Genomic DNA, 17096 nt, shown 5'->3' with positions numbered 1-17096 from the left:
GAAATTTCTGGTGCAGTTACATAGTGGAAAAGCAGAGCTTTAAGCAGCTGGTTAAAAAGCTCAGCCAAGAATCAAAATCAAAATATTCCTCAGATTCAGTTTTATGACGATACTGCCTCGACCGCCTCGAGGGATTGTGCAGCTTAATGTTAAATGATCAAATTGACTTTAGCTGTCAGTAAAGCACAGTTTAGCCATCATGGGGTCAGGTGTTGGTGGCTTTGTCAAAACCATTTATTTTCACTGTATTAATACAAAAAATATATATGCATCTATCAGTCCATTCAAAATTTATCTGTGTAGACATCAGATATAAGACCTCTCTTCAAAGCGATAAAGGTCCCGAGGCATGCTTTTTTCCATTCATTTAGCATTAGGTGCCACACAGAAACAGAACAGCAGGAACCTTTAAAGAACCTTTAACACTGACTGAATTACCTTGAGGTCCTCGTATGTGTCTGCTGTGAGCTTGGTGCTGTTCATGTTCAGGCTGCACAGACTCTTCATGGCTGAAACAGACATTTGCACTTAGAGTTGACACACACACTATCAAGGACATTCAATGTGTCATAAAAATGCTTCCTATGCAAGATGTCTTACAACTGAGCGCCAGGAGACCAGCATCAGTGACGGGAGTCTCACACAGGTTCAGAACCTGAAGGCAGGCCAGATGCTCGGATAACAACCTCAGTCCTGCATCCCCAAACTGAAGCATGGAACAAAGCAAGGAAAGGGCAGCTGTTAGGCATCTGTAGACTCATAGACAGTCATGATTTCCTTGTGCAGCTGTTTGTGTTGGGTCCGTTTACCTGTGTGGACCAGAGGTTGAGCTGTTTGAGTGAAGGCAGCTTGATGAGCTGCTCAGCACAGGCACTGGTGACATTGGTGAAAGCCAGGCTCAGGTTCTCCAAGTTCCCAAAAGAACCTGAACTGAGCAGGCGGGCCAGGTCCGCATCCTAGAGAGGTGATGACAGGTTATTGTAAGAGTCAAATCAAGAGTTTTGCCTCTTTTCCAAGACAGTGTCTGTGTCAGCAGTGCGATCTCACCGTGGACTTGGAGGGCAGAGTCAGCCGGGTAGGGCCTCCTTTTCTTTGCTGAGGAGAAAATAGAAAGAAAGATGGCGTCTGAGCTTGAGGCCTTGCAGGAATCGTTGCTAACAGTAGATGGCACGTGTGAGCAGCTGCAGGCGTTTCCCACTGAGGCCTCTATGATCACCTCATGTTTAATTTCAGTAATAAGATGCTTTAAAAATGCTTCCCATCCTGCTTCAGTTAGAACCACTGATAAAAACTTATTCTCCTACATAACATAAACGTGGTGTTTCTGGGGCAAGATTTTGGCCTTCACAGTAATGACCTGCTGATGAAATTCAGTTCTGCGTCATCAATTGGGAGACAGATTATTACGTTTTAATCTTAAACGGCATTTTGTTTTAGCTCTATCCTCTCTCCTTCACTCACAAACTCTCTTTACATCCATTTTATTCAATTATGTAACACTGCATTTCGAGTTTATTGAGAGATAACGGTGTACCGCTGTATTGGTGTGATAAAGAAAACAGCTGGTTACTGGGAAGGCCTTTTAAATAGGAGGTGAGATAAGTTATGGAATATAGACATGTTTATTTGAATTGCAAATAAATGGAGTCTACATATCGGCGTAAATTACGCAAATATTAGATAAATGTGTTGTTTTATCGCTTATTTTAACAGAACTATGGCAGCAGTAACAAGCAGACGCTTTTTTTATATAAAGTTGTTAATTTTACAGATTTAGACTACTTTGCTTCCATAACATGCCGTCTTTTTCAGATTTTTAAATATAAAATGTGCGTTGTGTAAATCGTCTCAGGAAATGTAGTGACATTCATATCAAATATATACTAAAAAACACAAACTTTATAATTGGAGAAGAGTACAAGAGTCTAAACTTTACTGTGAATTTGAAAAGTGTGTGACAACCATACATTGTAAGCACACTGGCAGTTTCACATGCATGTATTTTCTGCAGATTCTAGCTATCATTATTATTATCATCAGGTTCTCCATCACCCGTCTCTGCTGCTGCTCTGAAGGAAGGAAAAAACTACAACCTCCAAAGATTTTTAGAGTAAACGGCAGGATTTTATATCCAAACGTGTTCATACACATAATATTTGACATGTGGATGCGTGTAAATGCACCTTATGTCTTCCTTTTGTCCCTAATGTGTGCATGACCTCTCAGACTGTCAACAACCATCACCAGTGTGTTAGAATTGCAGACTGACAATTATCTACAGCCAGGTCACATGCGTTACTGACGACACATGAATTTGCAGTAATGAGAAGCTGGTGACTTTATTTTTCCGTGCGCCGGCAGCAGCGCCGGCAGCAGCGCGCCGGCTGCAGCGTGGCGGCTGCAGGCCTCGGCGCTCCTACTAAATAATGAGAGTGAGAGGTGGAGTTGGAACTCACCAGCTCTTTGAGCTCTCTCTGTCGGTCGCAGAGCTGCTCGTACATGCGGAGCCCCACCTGGGTGCTCTCCAGGGTGGAGATGATCTGCAGCTGGGTGTCTTTATTTTCAATGATGTTGTACTCCAGCATCAGACACAGGATCTGGAAACATGTCATGCACAAGTTAAAGCTGCTGATATACTGAAACACCAGAACATGTGATGAAACCAACACGTAGTGCAGCCCAGTGTTGGTAAATGGATTTTCTACTCTTAATCTCCTCAACCTCACTCATTCACAAATTCACACAAGTACTTTTTTCTATGTCTAAGACTCACATTCACCCTCCAATTAATCCTTTTAGAGCAGCTTGGCATCCAGCATGTTGTCCAAGGATACTTTGGCATGCGGACTGGAGCAGCCAGTGATCGAACTACCAATTAGTCAATGACCTAAACTACCTCCTGAGCTACAGCCATGCCAGATAGTAATAATAAACTCCCAAACTGCACATGGGTGGACTAAACAGAGACTAAGGTGAGAATAAAATGACCAAAATGCCATGCAAAACAACCGTAAAGAGTCAAAATGTCCAAAATAATGAAATGATCAGAAAGAGAGATGTGGAGAAATGAACAAAAACAAGACAATTTTAAAATTTTAAAAGAAGAAATGATTAAAACGAGACTGGAAACATCCACATAAAGAGGTAAAGTGACTTAAAAGTGAGACAGATATGGCCACAGTGTGGCCAAAAAAAAGTTACTAGAGTGAGGAAACGACCGGAAAGTGAGGCTGAGGAGCAACAAACCAAATGTGATGCAGAAAATCTATAAAGTGATAAAGACTAAAATAAAATCTGTACACAAACTACTGCGGTGACACTAAATGACCACAAACAAAAACAAAGAGATAAAAAATGGCCTCAGAAATGTGGTCAAAAGTGTCCACCAAGAGACAGAGACATGAGCAGGATGACCAAAATGTGAAAACGTACAACCAGAAAGTGATAAATTACAGAGATGTGATGCGATAAGACCAAAAAGGTTAGAATAAAAACAACCACAGAGCAGTGTAGAAACACCCCACAGTGACCCAAAGAATCCACAAAAAGACACACAACTGCAAAATGTGTATATATTTAGGAGAGCAGGACATAATTCATGGTTATAAGATAGAAAGATTGAAAATCATCCACCTCCACCATGGTTTGGTTTCCACGGAGGGCCAGCAGCATGCAGGGGCCCAGCTTATTTTCAGCCAGAGAGAGGAGGAACTTCTTGGTCTTATAGCAGGAGCCCATCAGGATATGAACCTGGAGGATAGAAGGAAGAGCAGGAGGTGGGTCACGTTACAGTTCAGCATGACTGTGTCAATGCTTACGTGTGCGCGTGTGTGTTCATACACTCACCATACTGGCAAAGAGCTCTCCGTCGTCATCACAGGCCACGCCTCCTGGACTGTAGAGCTGGAACCAGCCATCTTTCCCTGAACGCACGCTGAGCAGGCAGGAGTGGACCTGGAAAGCACACATACAGGGTGACTCTCCTTTCTTAGGCTTAAAGCAGAGATCAACATGAACACACACACACACACACACACACACACACACACACACACACACACACACACACACACACACACACACACACACACACACACACACACACACACACACACACACACACACACACACCTCCTGCCGAGGGTCCTCTGCAAACCTCTGAATGACATATTTCAGCTCCCTGTTTAGAGACAGAAATATCAAGACACAAAGGTCAGTTTGTTTGAAAGCTCGAGTTCACCTCATTTATCAGGAGCACGTCTCGGTTACTTACTTTGTGAATTTGGCATGTGCAAGAGCCCTGCAGAGAAGACAGAGATATGTGAGGTGTTACAGCCTTAAATACAGGAACGCATTTTTACATGCAGCGTGACTCAGAGCTGATCTTTATGGCACATCCGTGCCTTTCTGGAAGCTGACATCACGTCTGCGCTTTCTCTAACGGTGATGTAAAGCTGCTGACACAGAGGCATGGTGTTACTTTGTGTTGGTGGATACGGTCCACATGCAGAGGGAGTGCAGAGCTCATTATGACTTTCCCTGCACTTGTACGCATGACTTCTATGAACTGTTTGTTATCAGCGATTCCCAAATGGCGTGCCGAGACACCCTGGTGAGCTGGGAGATGAATCCAGGGATTCTGGGACAACTGTGCATTTTTGTTACAATGCACAACTGCACAGAAAGTCATGAATGAATTACTTGACTCTGTGTGTACTTCGCACTCGTTTCCTCTATAAAAATACGCCACAGGCTCTGATCTGCAGAGTGGATCAGATTCTTGTGAGGAGCCAATGACAACCAGAGACCATCTGTAAAAGATGGAGCAATGCTACTGAACGTCCCCCCCACTGTTGTCATAACAATGCAACCATGGGTGGAAAGTACAGGGAAGACACGGAGGGCCATTTTTCTAGGAAAAACCATGTTGGTGCTCATCAGTGCGTCACTGTAAATATACAAGCACAGTAAAAAGAAAGCACAAACTTTCTATTGGAAGATTTTTACATATCGACACTTAATAAATTATCTAATCCTTAATGGGTCTTAAAATTAGGAAAGTACATCCAAGAAAACCTGACATGTTACACTGTGCCAGCATGTATTAAACAAAATCTAATTCAAATGCTTTAGTAATGTAGTAATGTAATCATTTTCTGCAATGTAGCTTTGCAAGCCTGAGCTATGCTGCCATGTTCTTCAGAGAGAAGAGGCGTTCTCCTGCAAGCCTTCCAAAGAAGCCCTACTTATTCAATTAACTGTATTTTAACCTTTTATCTAAGCCTTTGAAGATTGCCTTGGATTTTTTGTCATGAATCTTTCTCACTGTACAACAATGGATTACAGATTGTTTGGAAACGGCCTTATAACCTTTCTGAGATTGATGCACAGCAGCTGTTGCTCCTCTAAGATGAGCGCTGATGTCTTTCCTCCTTGGCGTTGTGTTAACACACACCTGACTGCTCCAGAACTGCAAACTGCCGATGCCTCTGCTTTAATGGAGCCTTAATCAAGTGCATCTGATGTCCTGATACATAAATCCTTACAACTGACAGTCTTTTCTTGTGAGCATGACTATAATTAGCTGGTGCACAATAACATGGAATGCACCGAAAGCTCGTGTTTACATATTTGTTAGTTTTTACAGCATAAAACATCCCGTTTCCACCTTATTCAACAGATTTCACAGAGAATGTTTCGTTCTCATCTAAGTCATGTCTGTGACTGCCAGACTGCCACAAACATTCACTTGGCTCAAGGATGAACGATTAGATCTTGGCGGTCAAAGATAAAGGTCGCTGTGACCTCACAAAACATGTTTTGGCTAGCAGTAAAGAATTTCGATGCTGGTCACTGAAAAGTGTCGAGTGGAAAGAAGCGTCACCGGTTAACCAAACAGCTTCTGTTGCTTCGTTTGCCTATCACAGAAGCTTTGGCTGGCAGATCGTGGTGTTTCCAGACGTTTTGAAACGGTGGGAGCACGACTGAAAACAAAGCAAGAAGATCCCACAGTGAAGCAGTTCAAATATCATTTAAAAGTATTATTTAAAAATACTTCATATAGCTATTAAAAAACCCTCTTTGTTCGTGGCATTATTCATGTAGTATGGGATGATAATTATGGAATCATTAACGTGTGAATAACAACTTGTCATGTGTTAATTAGTCCTCTGCATGCATATGCTTCTCACTTTGTACGAGATGACTCACTCTGTCCAAAGCTAAAGGGTTCTGGGGAATATTGTTGCTTTTCCTAATGACGCCTGAAGACATCAGCCAGGTAACAGTGGCGCAGGTGGGTTCCCCAGTTAACGAAACAACAAGTTGTTGTCTAGTTGCCATTAATGAAGCTCGGGATCAGGCAGCCAATTACAAAGACAGCTCTGGGCTACTTATGCCTAACAACAGCGGGCTCGCTGGGGGTAGGAATCCGCCCCCCACCCTAGTCTGCGATCCTTTGGGAAGCACGGTAATGTACCTCACCACGTCAGCAGTGACACCCCCACGGGTCCTCATCAGAAATATGTGCACACCCTGAGAGACAGCGACAGCGCGTCTGTGGGGACTGGCTTGTTTTTGGAACCAGGCTCAAGTGGCCACAACAGGAACTGCAGTTTTTGTTGGGCTTCCGCACAGCTTCACTGTTCAGCCCCAGAGGCACACGTTTGGTTTTAATTGACGTTCCCACAGCAGGAACCCCAAATTCTCTGCTGTTTGGAGCAGTCCCCAGTGCTCTGTGTAGTGCAGCGGTCCCCAACCCCCGGGCCACAGCCCGGGCCGGTCTATGAGTCGTTTGGTACCGGGCCGCGAGAGTTGAGGCTCCGGTGTGAAATTTATGGTTTTCAGCGTTTATATCGTTAACTCGCTTTGCCTGGGTCTTTCCCCTGTTGTAGCTGCGCGTCTTATTTTGAAAGACATATTTACGCGTTACCATAGCGACCAGAGAGGAGGATGTTACTCTGAATGTCGTTGGCGCATTTTCAGGAGGACGCTGCTAATAAAGTTACACAATTACACAGTGAATTCACTTTTATTATTATATTTACAAAATCCCACAGTTTTTGTCTCGGTCGTATCGTTTTATTTTGTTGTATTTATTCGTGGCACAAATAAGGTTGGGGACCGCAGGTTCAGTGGCCTCAATGAACACAAGGTGCTTTTTGGTCTTTCATCATTAATAACATAAATTATATTATCCAGCATTCTAACTCATACAATACTTTTTGATAGTTTGACACATTTTTAATAAGAAAAAGAAGTTTTTTGGAGATTTTTCTCCAAATCAGAGTTCTGTCCTTTTTTTCTTGGTCATTCAGATTAAGATGAATGACTGGATGAGTGAGTGAATGTGAATATGTGAAAACAGAGGAAAAATGAATGCTCTGGTACGAAAAGGTTTGGTGTCCGAAGGCAAAGTGATGGTGGGTGTTTTCATCAAACTGGATACTAAAGTTGCTTTAATCTGCTGAAATGTGGAAGTGTAGTCTTCACTGTCTACGTTGTCTTACTATCGCTAATTCCACACATAAAAGAAGTTAGATTCCTTTTTATTAGTCTGTCATTTAGCCCCACTCAGCTAATATGTGTCTGTGTGTTTATGAATGGAGCCTGCTCAAGCCATTGGGTGACATCATGGTGGATTTTTCTGTTTTTTTTTTAATTTGCATATCCTATTATATTTGCAGCGTGCAACATATGCTACATTATCTATGATGAACACTCACTCTTTAGGGAAGGGGATGGGCTGCAGCAGGCTGGCCAGAGCAGGTCTCCAGTCGTCATAGTCTGACCTACAGTCACAAAGCAAGAACACAGAGTCAGTGTCACCCTGTCAACCCGGAGAAAAATGGTTTTGGCGTGCTACAGCACTGACGCATTAACTCACAGCATCTTGAGGATGAGAGCGAAGCAGCCCAGCACTCGGTCAGCCTGCGCCGGCAGCTGGATGGAGAGCGTGTTGACGGCCGGGCTGACCAGCAGACAGTCGATAAGGTTGGGTTCGCTGTCGCCCCTCGTCGGCCCGCCCTTCCGCTTGGTGTTTGCCGAATTGTTGTTCCGCTCTAGCTCCACCAGGATCTCGCTGGAGTTGACGACGGAGGGAGGAGGAGAGAGCGGCAGGGAGGACGTCGGAGAGGAGATGGGGATGGTTGGAGCCACGGGGTTAGTGGGGGCTGGGGGAGGTGGCTGAGGAGGACTGGGGGTGGTAGAGAGCGGTAGGATGGTGGCAGGAGGTGGCGTTGGGGGTTCGGGCCGCAGCAGGCGTAGCGGCATCGGGGGTTTGCGGTCGTTCTGCTGTTGACAGCCGTTTCGGATTTCCTTCAGGCTGGGGGAGTTGTCCCGACTGCAACGAGCAAGAGAGGAAAACATCGGTCATGCTGGAGAGCGTGCATGAAAAAGCGTAAGCGCAGATGAGAGACGCAGGTGAGGTGCAGCTGGAGGCAGAAGCGATGTTTCCTGGAGTGACAGCTCCTTCGTGGGTTAGTGCTTTGGAAAAAGTGGCTCCTCTCTGGGGTGAACAGCGCTAAAGGGATGGTGATAATGAGCTGAGAGGGCCCGTCAAACCACCAAAGAGTCCAGATGGGAAACACCAGAAAGACACATTTCAAAAAAATAGTTCTAAAATAAATAAAAACCAAGTCCAAAATGCTGATGTTGAATGTTAAATCCACACACCAATGGCTGATGCCACAGCATCCACAAGCAATGAGCTGCATTTAATAAGAAGCAAAACTGGAAACTGTCAATAGTCCTGCAAGAACCCAACAAACCTCAGGTTATTCTTCTTAATAAACATAATCAGCTTATGTATTTAATTACTTTCCATTTATTCTTTTGTATATAATTGCTCATGTATTTCTGTGGCACTCTGGAACATTGCAGATTAGTTTAGGGCTATAAATGGCATAATGTGGTCTGATGATCGAAACAGTTACCGTCTGCTTTCCTGGTAACATCTGCAAATTGGTGTTTGTATCGTTTCCTTCATATTAGTCCTACAAGATGTGGGAAATTACCAGTCATGTGTTTGTCTAATCAATGACAACGTGAAGGCAAACAACAGAATAACCCTTCTGCCGGAACAGCAGCAAAAAGGAGCCTTAGAAGCAATGGTGTAAATACTCTCGATGAATGCTGTGCAGTGAGCTTTCTCTAGTATAAAAAGTGCAAAATGAAAACTCTGAGCCTGTACACAACAAGTGTACAGGCTGAGTGAGAGTTGGAAAGAAGAGAAGGACGAATGTGAAGGTGGTAAGACCAGTAAGCGTTTATTAAATGAGTTCAGGGAAAAGACAAGAAGCAGAAGAAGAAGCAGATACTGTTTGCGTGTGGATATGGGCGTGACTGACCTGTTGATGAACTCCTCATAACAGGAATAAATGGCAGCCAGACACACTGCCACCAGGTTTGGCAGGACACGTGGGTGAGGGCACTGGCCTGTGGGCCCGTGCATGCTGCAAAGCAAACGTGCAGGTCAGAGGACGACTTGCAACTTATCTAAATCCAGTGTGAGTCTAACGATACTCGTCCTCTAAGCTGATGCTAGAGGACTACATGGTAACTGTGTACGAGCTTTCTGGGGGTGCAGCCTCATGTGTTAGCTCAGAAATGCTACCGATTTGCCTCAAAATACTAGTCGGCAGTTCCAGGAAGTGTAGAGGTTGGTAAAAGTGAGTGGCTTGTCTCACGCAGTGAGGAGAAAGGTCATGCTGGCCTGTTACTTTGAACTGCTGGCCTACCGCTCTTTGGTTTTCACACAGATTCAGTTCCTCCTTGCGTACGGGAAATATCTGCAGTGTGCTGCATTTTATCCAACAGCCTTTGGCTTCAAATTATATTCACTTCCTCTTGGATTGTGAATCATTCAAATAAAAAACAAATGTGCTACTTATGTGTTATTATATTGTCTATTATGAGATTTCAAAGAGCTTGTAGAGTTGGTGCCCAGTTCCTACCACGAGGACAAGTGGACAAGAAACACACACCTCACACACACTCTACATACAGTGTCATCAAACTCGATGTTATATTATTGATAAAATAAATAATAATAAATAATTACAATCTGATCGTTTGGCAACATTTTTCTCTTTTTCTTAAAACTTTCATCTCAATAAAGCTCAGCTGAATACACGGCCTCTCTCAGGCTCGCCGTAGCCTTATTTCTGGTTTCCAGTAGACTGGTCTGGCTTTGGTCTGCGCAGCATGTTTACCCAGTATTGAAGGCAATGCCCCAAAAACGTTTTTCCCCCTTTTTAAACATCCTGCCATCCTGACCGCGAGCTACAGCTGTGGCCCCCAGAGCAATTAAATCCCACCTCACTGCATCTTTAAATAGAGGCTGTAGTCTGAAGTTATTGAGTCACGGATTACAGATTTATAGCAGCACATGCTCACCTGTGAATAAACTTCTTGACCACCTCCATTCCACCGTTGAGCTCATTAAGAGCCAGGATGTACTCCTGAGTGAAGAGACGCAGACGAGGGCACTTCCCGAAATCCTGTCAGCAACAGCCAAAAGCAGAGTTAGGAATATATCATCCAAAATACAAAATTGAATGATGAATAAAGGATATGCAGAAATAAAATCTTTTCTTATTCTCATTAGCTACACGTTTATTAAAGACAACTAGAATTTAGGTTTCTCTATGAGAGCCACTGACAGATGAGACTCACACTGATTACATCTCTCATGCTCTTTCTACTTAATCACCATTTCTATCTATTAAGTTGCTGCTCATGAACCAAGGGCTTGTACAGGACTTTATGGACACTTGTGGGAACTTTACATGGCAATTCATTCATTCATGCTTCTTAAATTCTCACAGAACTGAAGACAGCAGACGGATTTAAACTCTCTCATTGAGCAAAATGCGCGTCGTCATCCACTGAGATCAGATTTTTCCAGTGGAAGCAGTGAAAACCACAGAGAACAAAGTACTTTAACCTTTTAACATTTACAAAGTCTGAAATATATTTCTGCCTGCATGGAAATGCTTCTGCAGAAACCCTTAATTTGAAAGCTAACGGTCTCTGAGGGATTTCTCAATATTTACCAATTTAGCATGACGTCAAAACACAGTCCAACCCTAACCTTAGATGGGTCACAGATGATCTGGTGGGTGATACGACGTTAAATTACAACACAGCACCAAACAGCTAACAGAAAGCTCCCAGGGTTAAGACGCCACAGGAATGTGGCATTTGCAGCCAAAAACACAAAACTGCCTGCAATAAACAGTCATCAAAAGGAGAGGTGGGCTACGTGGAACCAGTAAAGATTTTTACAGCAGATCTATCGTTGCTGGGAATCACTGGTCTTGCAAAATCTTCTGCTTCCTAAAAAATTACTTTAAGAATTCTAAAATAAGAAGAAGATAAAAACGGCGCTGTGCAGAGAAGCGGTACTGGACTCAGCCGATCTCACCATGTTGTGTTTGAGGATTCTCTGAACCACAGGAGTGAACACTTCGATCACAACGCTCGACCGCGGTCGCTCCCGACAGTGCTGCAACACACGAGATCGACGGGCGTCAACAAGGAAGCGCTTTTAATTATTTGCAATATTTACGACAGAAGAAACGTGTTCAGCATCCGATGCACAAGAGCTCACCTTACAGAAGAACTCGCACAGATCAGGTGGAGGGTGGTTGTTTTCCAGAAGAGGAGCGATGGCCTGCACAAACACACATGTACACACACAAACGCACACATACAGGTGACTATTTCCATATCATATCTCTTATTTACACAGGCCCAGAGCCAGCATGCTGTCAGGTGAAGGAGCTGTGTGAAAACAGGCCACAGGTGAGCTACACAAACATTGCAATTTCCCTAAGCATCAAGCTGCCCCTGCTCTGCCCAGTTACCACCGCGTGGGTATCGACCGCCACGGTCGAAAACACACAAATAAAAAAAATCTAGCATAAAGAGAGACACGGGGACAATCTATATTCTTCAGTCTAACGAGCAAAGCAACTGAAGCTTGTTAATGATTAATAAACTTGTTAAATATCAGTTTAGTGCACAGTGACAGCAAACTTACCACGATGATGTTTTCATGATCCTGAGGACTGAGGTTTGAGTTCTGCAAAGGAAGAAATCAAAAATAAGGAAGAACTAATTATGAGTACGGAGTTAACAATACGTCTAACGATGGAAACTCTCCACCTTAAAGGAAATGACATCATCACAGCAATGTCACTCAACACGAGTGAGTGGGCTACCTCAGCCAGCAGGGTGGAGATGATGTGCAGTGGAGCTTGGTGGATGGATTCATCCTGCAGCGGTGAGGTCAGAGCCATGTCCACCAGCGCTCTGATCTCCTTTAGCGCCACATCCCAGCGACTCGGGTTGTTTAGGACCTTGCGATACTTGTAGATCTTTTTCTGCAGGAGAAACGATGCGATGAACAGCTGAGCACCGGCCCAAAGGCCGCAGGACTGCACATGACACATCAGGGTGCTGCGTTTGTGTCTGTTTGCACAGGTATTTGCCTTTGGAGGGCCCAGGAAAACTGCTTGTGTACAATGCACCAACAAAGAAAAAACAGCCACATAGCTCGATGATGTAGCTGAGTGACAGCTGAGTTTACTACACTGCAGCATGAGAAGCACAGACAACAGAGCAGCGAATGCTTTTTATCGTTTTTAATGTTCAGTTTAATTTCAGCTTTTTCTACATTTGAACTTCGCTCTTCTGCAACTTATTGACCCACTAAAGCACAAGCAACACCAACCCACAGATGGTTGTTTGTGCCACTGTTGGTGACAACAAACAGCTACTACATGTTGGCGAAGGTGCGCGAGGCTGTCCGCAGGCAAATACCTATGCAAATGGATACAAATCCAAGACCATAAATCCACCTTTAGACAAAAGGAACCGCAAAGATATGCAAAGAAAGAAAAAAACTAAGCCCACACACAAAAAATACACAGAAAGAAAACAACTGTGGAAAGACACAGACCGCAAAGAGAGACAGAACAGCTACAAAGAGACAAAAAGTTCCTCATAGTTGGATGGAGCCAAGAAAAAAAGGAAAAAATGTACAAAACACCTAAAAAAAAAGAAAAAAAAAGCCAAATAAACGTATGACAATGATAAGCAAAGCAGACACAAATCATTAGGAAATAATATAAAAGTGGTTTTTGTCTCGTTGGTCCTCCTTTGTCACGGTTTCCTCCGTGTTTGTGTTGGACTTTTATTTTAAAGGTGTCCCAGGAAACGTGTGTGTCACACACTAACCTGAAACATTTGTACAGTGCAGAAGTCATTGCAAGTACTAAGGCATACTTCCGTGTACAGCTTTATTTAGCTCTGTGAGCACAGCATGGATTCAGACCTGACAGGTTTAGAGGTCTGGTCCTCATAAAGGTCTGTGAAGTGCTATAAAATGCTGTGTGGGGTTGGGGAAAGGTGTGCAATAATAAACATCCATTTCTGATGTTTTGAGATGATAATTCTGCAGTAAATGTCACCATGTGTGGTAATCTTTACAAAGTGGAGGACAGGGTGAAGGCTGCAGCTTTAATGAGGCTGAAGAAATGATTGAATTCATAGTTAAAGAAAGAAAAAACAGTGACCTTACCTTCCACTGCAGGGAGTGAAACCACTGGTCCCTCAAGTAGCTGTTTGCAGCCTGCAGCAACACACACACACACACACACACACACACACACACACACACACACACACACGCAAAATGTCAAATGATTTCGAGTATATCCTGAGACAAACTTTTGCTGCTGTGCAAAAAGTCACAAGTTCACCTTTTAGCCAGCATTAAATGACCAGATCTACAGTTTTATTAAAGACTCCTGCGCTGTGAAGAAGAGAAACAGATTTAATGCACCCATGGAAGCAAACCTGATGGTCAGAGAGCTGCTAAAACAATATCAAAAACTTGCACAGTGCTGCAACTGTCGGATGCAAAGAAATCTCTAAGTAATCAAAGTAATTGTAATCTTAGTAATCTAGTCTAATTTAAAGTCTTTTAACTAAAATAAAAATGTAATAACTGGACGTGTCGGACATCCTGATAAAGTTGATGGCATCCACAGTGAGACCGTTCCACTCGTGTCTTTAGAAACAGAGCCGTGGCTTCAAATCGCAAATATTTTGCTTGGTGATATCGTCTCAGTGGAAGGACACCAAATATGGATGTTTTATTAAATAAATTAAAATACTCTCATCTCGTGCACCCCCATCGTGACACATCGCACAAACTCACATTAAACCAGCTCAACTGACAAACCTCCAACAAATACGACACAAAGAATCGTCGCCTAATTTATAAATTAGATGTTGTTACCAGTCTGAATGAGTCTGAGCACAACTCAAAGGGACTCTTCTGAACCAGCTGCCGGCTGCTTTTACTCACTAACAGCGCCGCCGTTGACCCGCAGCGACAGAAATGTCTCTGAATGTCTGCTATCATGAATTTCTGTCTATGGTGACAAGAACAGATATGTCGTCATTAATTGCTGTATTATCAGAAACTGATTGCATGTTATTTCCAACACCATTCCATCGCAGTCTGATATCACAGATTGATATATTGACTCTGTCTTATGGCAACACTTATGGCAGGTTTTAGCAACAGTGTTGACAGCCTGACAATCTCATTTAACAGGAAATACATAACTGCAGTGAGATAACTTTATCTTATTGGATAAAACAGATATTGACAAAAAAGTCAAAGGAAAAAAAAGGTGATAAATACTCAGGATATCACGAAACGTTGAAACTCGTAATAGTTGCATCGTTGCTGCCGGGTCATTCCCACCGCCGCCGTGCTTGCAGCAGCTTAACGTGAACGCGGATGAGCTCCGGCGTTGGATTCATTTCTACACGTTTAGAAGGAGTTCAAACCTTTTTTAGGTATTCGACTTACACAATGTGCCGACCCAACCCATGAGCGACTGTTACGACATTATTACTTCAAACTACTTTGTTAATTTGCGCAGCGCTATCATGCTGTGTGCTGCACAAACTGCCTTTGTGGTTGTTCCTGGTACAGTACGTGTCTAAACATACAACCGCACACACAACCAGAAATCAAAAAGATCACGCACAGAAACACTGCATGCAGCGCAACATGACCACAAAGAGATGCTAAACAACAGTTAAAGGAACAGTTTCTGTCCAGTGAAACAGCTAGGCTTTCAGTTTGTTGATTTTGTATTAAAAGCAGATGTTGGGGCAAGTCAAGTACTAGAGTACTTAAATATAGTAAAGCACAGTACAATTACAGCCTTTGGTGCTCATGAGTACCTGCCTGCTTCAGCTTAACCTACAATATAGCGTCAGGTTGGGGTTTCTAGTCATCAACTTGACCTTCAAATCTACCATCCATCCACTAAACACTAAATGCACGTCAGTGTTCTTTACATAGCTGAAGATTTATTCCAGGTTTGCCAGCGTTCCACGACCAGCAAAGCTTCAAAGTGGGAGCATCGGGCGGTGGTCCAAAGAAGGCCAGCAGGCACAAGCAAACACAGCTGAAGAGGCTGACATTCACTGTTGACCCCCAGCACCAATCATAGGCCGAGCTGTGTATCCAAGGTAATTGGGCTAATGGGTAACGGTACTAAATGTGCCCCCTGAGCGGCTCTGGTTAATGCTGAAATGAAATTTTCTCAGAGTTCAGCAGGTACATGGAGCAACAGGCCAAAGACAGGACCTTGTGTTGTCCCAAGCCAAAGCAGACAGACAAGCTTTAATAAGTTAAAGATCGAGGTAAATTCAGGACTGCGTAAAACCGTAAAAATACTCATTTAACAATGCTACAAACAAAACAGCATTTACACAATTATCTGCAATTATTTAACCTTTTGTCACATTCCAGCTGTTCATAGAAATACTTGCTAATAATGAAACTAAATAAATGAAAATCAATGTGACGGGCGCAAACAGAGTGATGCTATTCCAGCTTTAAACATGGCCGCCTAATAAGAAGAAGGATCAATGACCTGATGATAATTTTTACCGTTCTGTTGTGTAACAACAACAGTGACCAGAGCACAGAGCAGAGAGTCTTGATCCAATTATCCACTGGACGCCACATAAGCCACCTCTAAATGTGGCTGCTGCCCACAGAGGTGTCGGCTCCCAGGTTTGTTCCACTGTAGCTGGTCTGGAGTCACCTGTGTCGCTTTGTAGTCATTTAGTGAAGTAAGCGTTGTATTGATGTACAACTGTGATCAAGTTTAAACTTAACCTTTAAATAAGGATCTGTAGTAGGATAGGGCAGATCAGATTTGACAAGCTGACGCAACCAGATGTGGAAAGTGTGTTTTGACCGTGAGTTCCTGGAATGTGCAAATCAAGCCACAATGTTTTGATCTAGTTTCAGAAACTGTCTAGTTACAGATACGCTCCGAAGGAGACAAAGAGTTACGTTTTCACGAGACTTCAGCTGCACGGAGGACTTTGCTCTTAGTAATTTACTAATTGTGCTGAACACAAGAGGTTAAAATTATTAGAGCAACAATCAGTGCAACACTGAAAACATCCACAACCTCTCTGGACAGCATTAACATTTGTGAGAACAGTTTTCTACATTTTCATTCTGTTGTCTTTGTTTTTAAAGTATTTATAAAGTTTGCAGCGCTTTTGCTGTTTGAAACCTATTTTAATATACACTCTGTACGTTTTTAAGACACATCAGGTCGGTAACTTGTTGTTAAGTCTGGTTAAATGTTTACTTAGAAATATGAAGTGTATATCTACATGCTGACAACATCAACCTTGTTTCCAAATGTTAAGTCTTTTTCTCACTTTTTGACCAAAAAGCCGAGGTTCGGCCGACCTCGAAGCCCTCGGTGTGACGGATCGTTAACACGACCCTGCTCACAGCTCGCACATGCTACCAAAAACATAACCTCCCTGGCGGAGGCGAAAATAGTCGTAATAATGATAATGAATTACCTGCAGCAGGACGGTGCCACCAGGGAAGCTGAGCTGGACGCAGTACTTTGGGGCATTGTCCCAAGAGAGGAGCTGCAGGTCCTCTATGGAGCTGTAGGGCAATGATGTCTCCATGTAACCGGTGGGCTGGGGAGGAGAGAGGGAAAGAGCAAGAGGATATTAGTCTGCCA

General features: G+C 43.3%; 1 protein-coding gene and 1 long non-coding RNA gene across 4 annotated transcripts in view; both read right to left on the bottom strand.

The window, feature by feature from the left end:
- Positions 1-17096, bottom strand: part of LOC120719107 (c-Maf inducing protein) — a 42222-nt gene that overhangs the window by 4855 nt on the left and 20271 nt on the right. For all 3 annotated transcript variants that reach the window (XM_040008028.1, XM_040008027.1, XM_040008029.1), the window contains 19 exons: positions 16927-17052; positions 13586-13636; positions 12225-12386; positions 12044-12085; positions 11612-11674; positions 11426-11506; positions 10396-10499; positions 9348-9452; positions 7886-8341; positions 7725-7790; positions 4274-4300; positions 4132-4180; positions 3847-3954; positions 3634-3750; positions 2457-2597; positions 1048-1095; positions 810-956; positions 601-706; positions 439-509 (listed from right to left, as the gene is read on the bottom strand). In XM_040008028.1, the coding sequence (XP_039863962.1) occupies positions 439-509; positions 601-706; positions 810-956; positions 1048-1095; positions 2457-2597; positions 3634-3750; positions 3847-3954; positions 4132-4180; positions 4274-4300; positions 7725-7790; positions 7886-8341; positions 9348-9452; positions 10396-10499; positions 11426-11506; positions 11612-11674; positions 12044-12085; positions 12225-12386; positions 13586-13636; positions 16927-17052 (2070 nt within the window). The remainder of the gene's footprint in view (positions 1-438; positions 510-600; positions 707-809; positions 957-1047; positions 1096-2456; positions 2598-3633; positions 3751-3846; positions 3955-4131; positions 4181-4273; positions 4301-7724; positions 7791-7885; positions 8342-9347; positions 9453-10395; positions 10500-11425; positions 11507-11611; positions 11675-12043; positions 12086-12224; positions 12387-13585; positions 13637-16926; positions 17053-17096) is intronic.
- Positions 14478-16920, bottom strand: LOC120719110. Its single transcript, XR_005692621.1, has 2 exons — positions 14783-16920; positions 14478-14743 (listed from the first exon to the last, which is right to left on the bottom strand). It is a non-coding gene; the product is annotated as an uncharacterized LOC120719110 (long non-coding RNA).

The sequence above is a fragment of the Simochromis diagramma genome, unplaced genomic scaffold (genome assembly GCF_900408965.1).
Source record: "Simochromis diagramma unplaced genomic scaffold, fSimDia1.1 OVJJ01000545.1, whole genome shotgun sequence".
Taxonomy (NCBI): domain Eukaryota; kingdom Metazoa; phylum Chordata; class Actinopteri; order Cichliformes; family Cichlidae; genus Simochromis; species Simochromis diagramma.
Note: the sequence above shows the minus strand (reverse complement) of the source record. Positions and strands in the feature narration are given on the sequence as shown.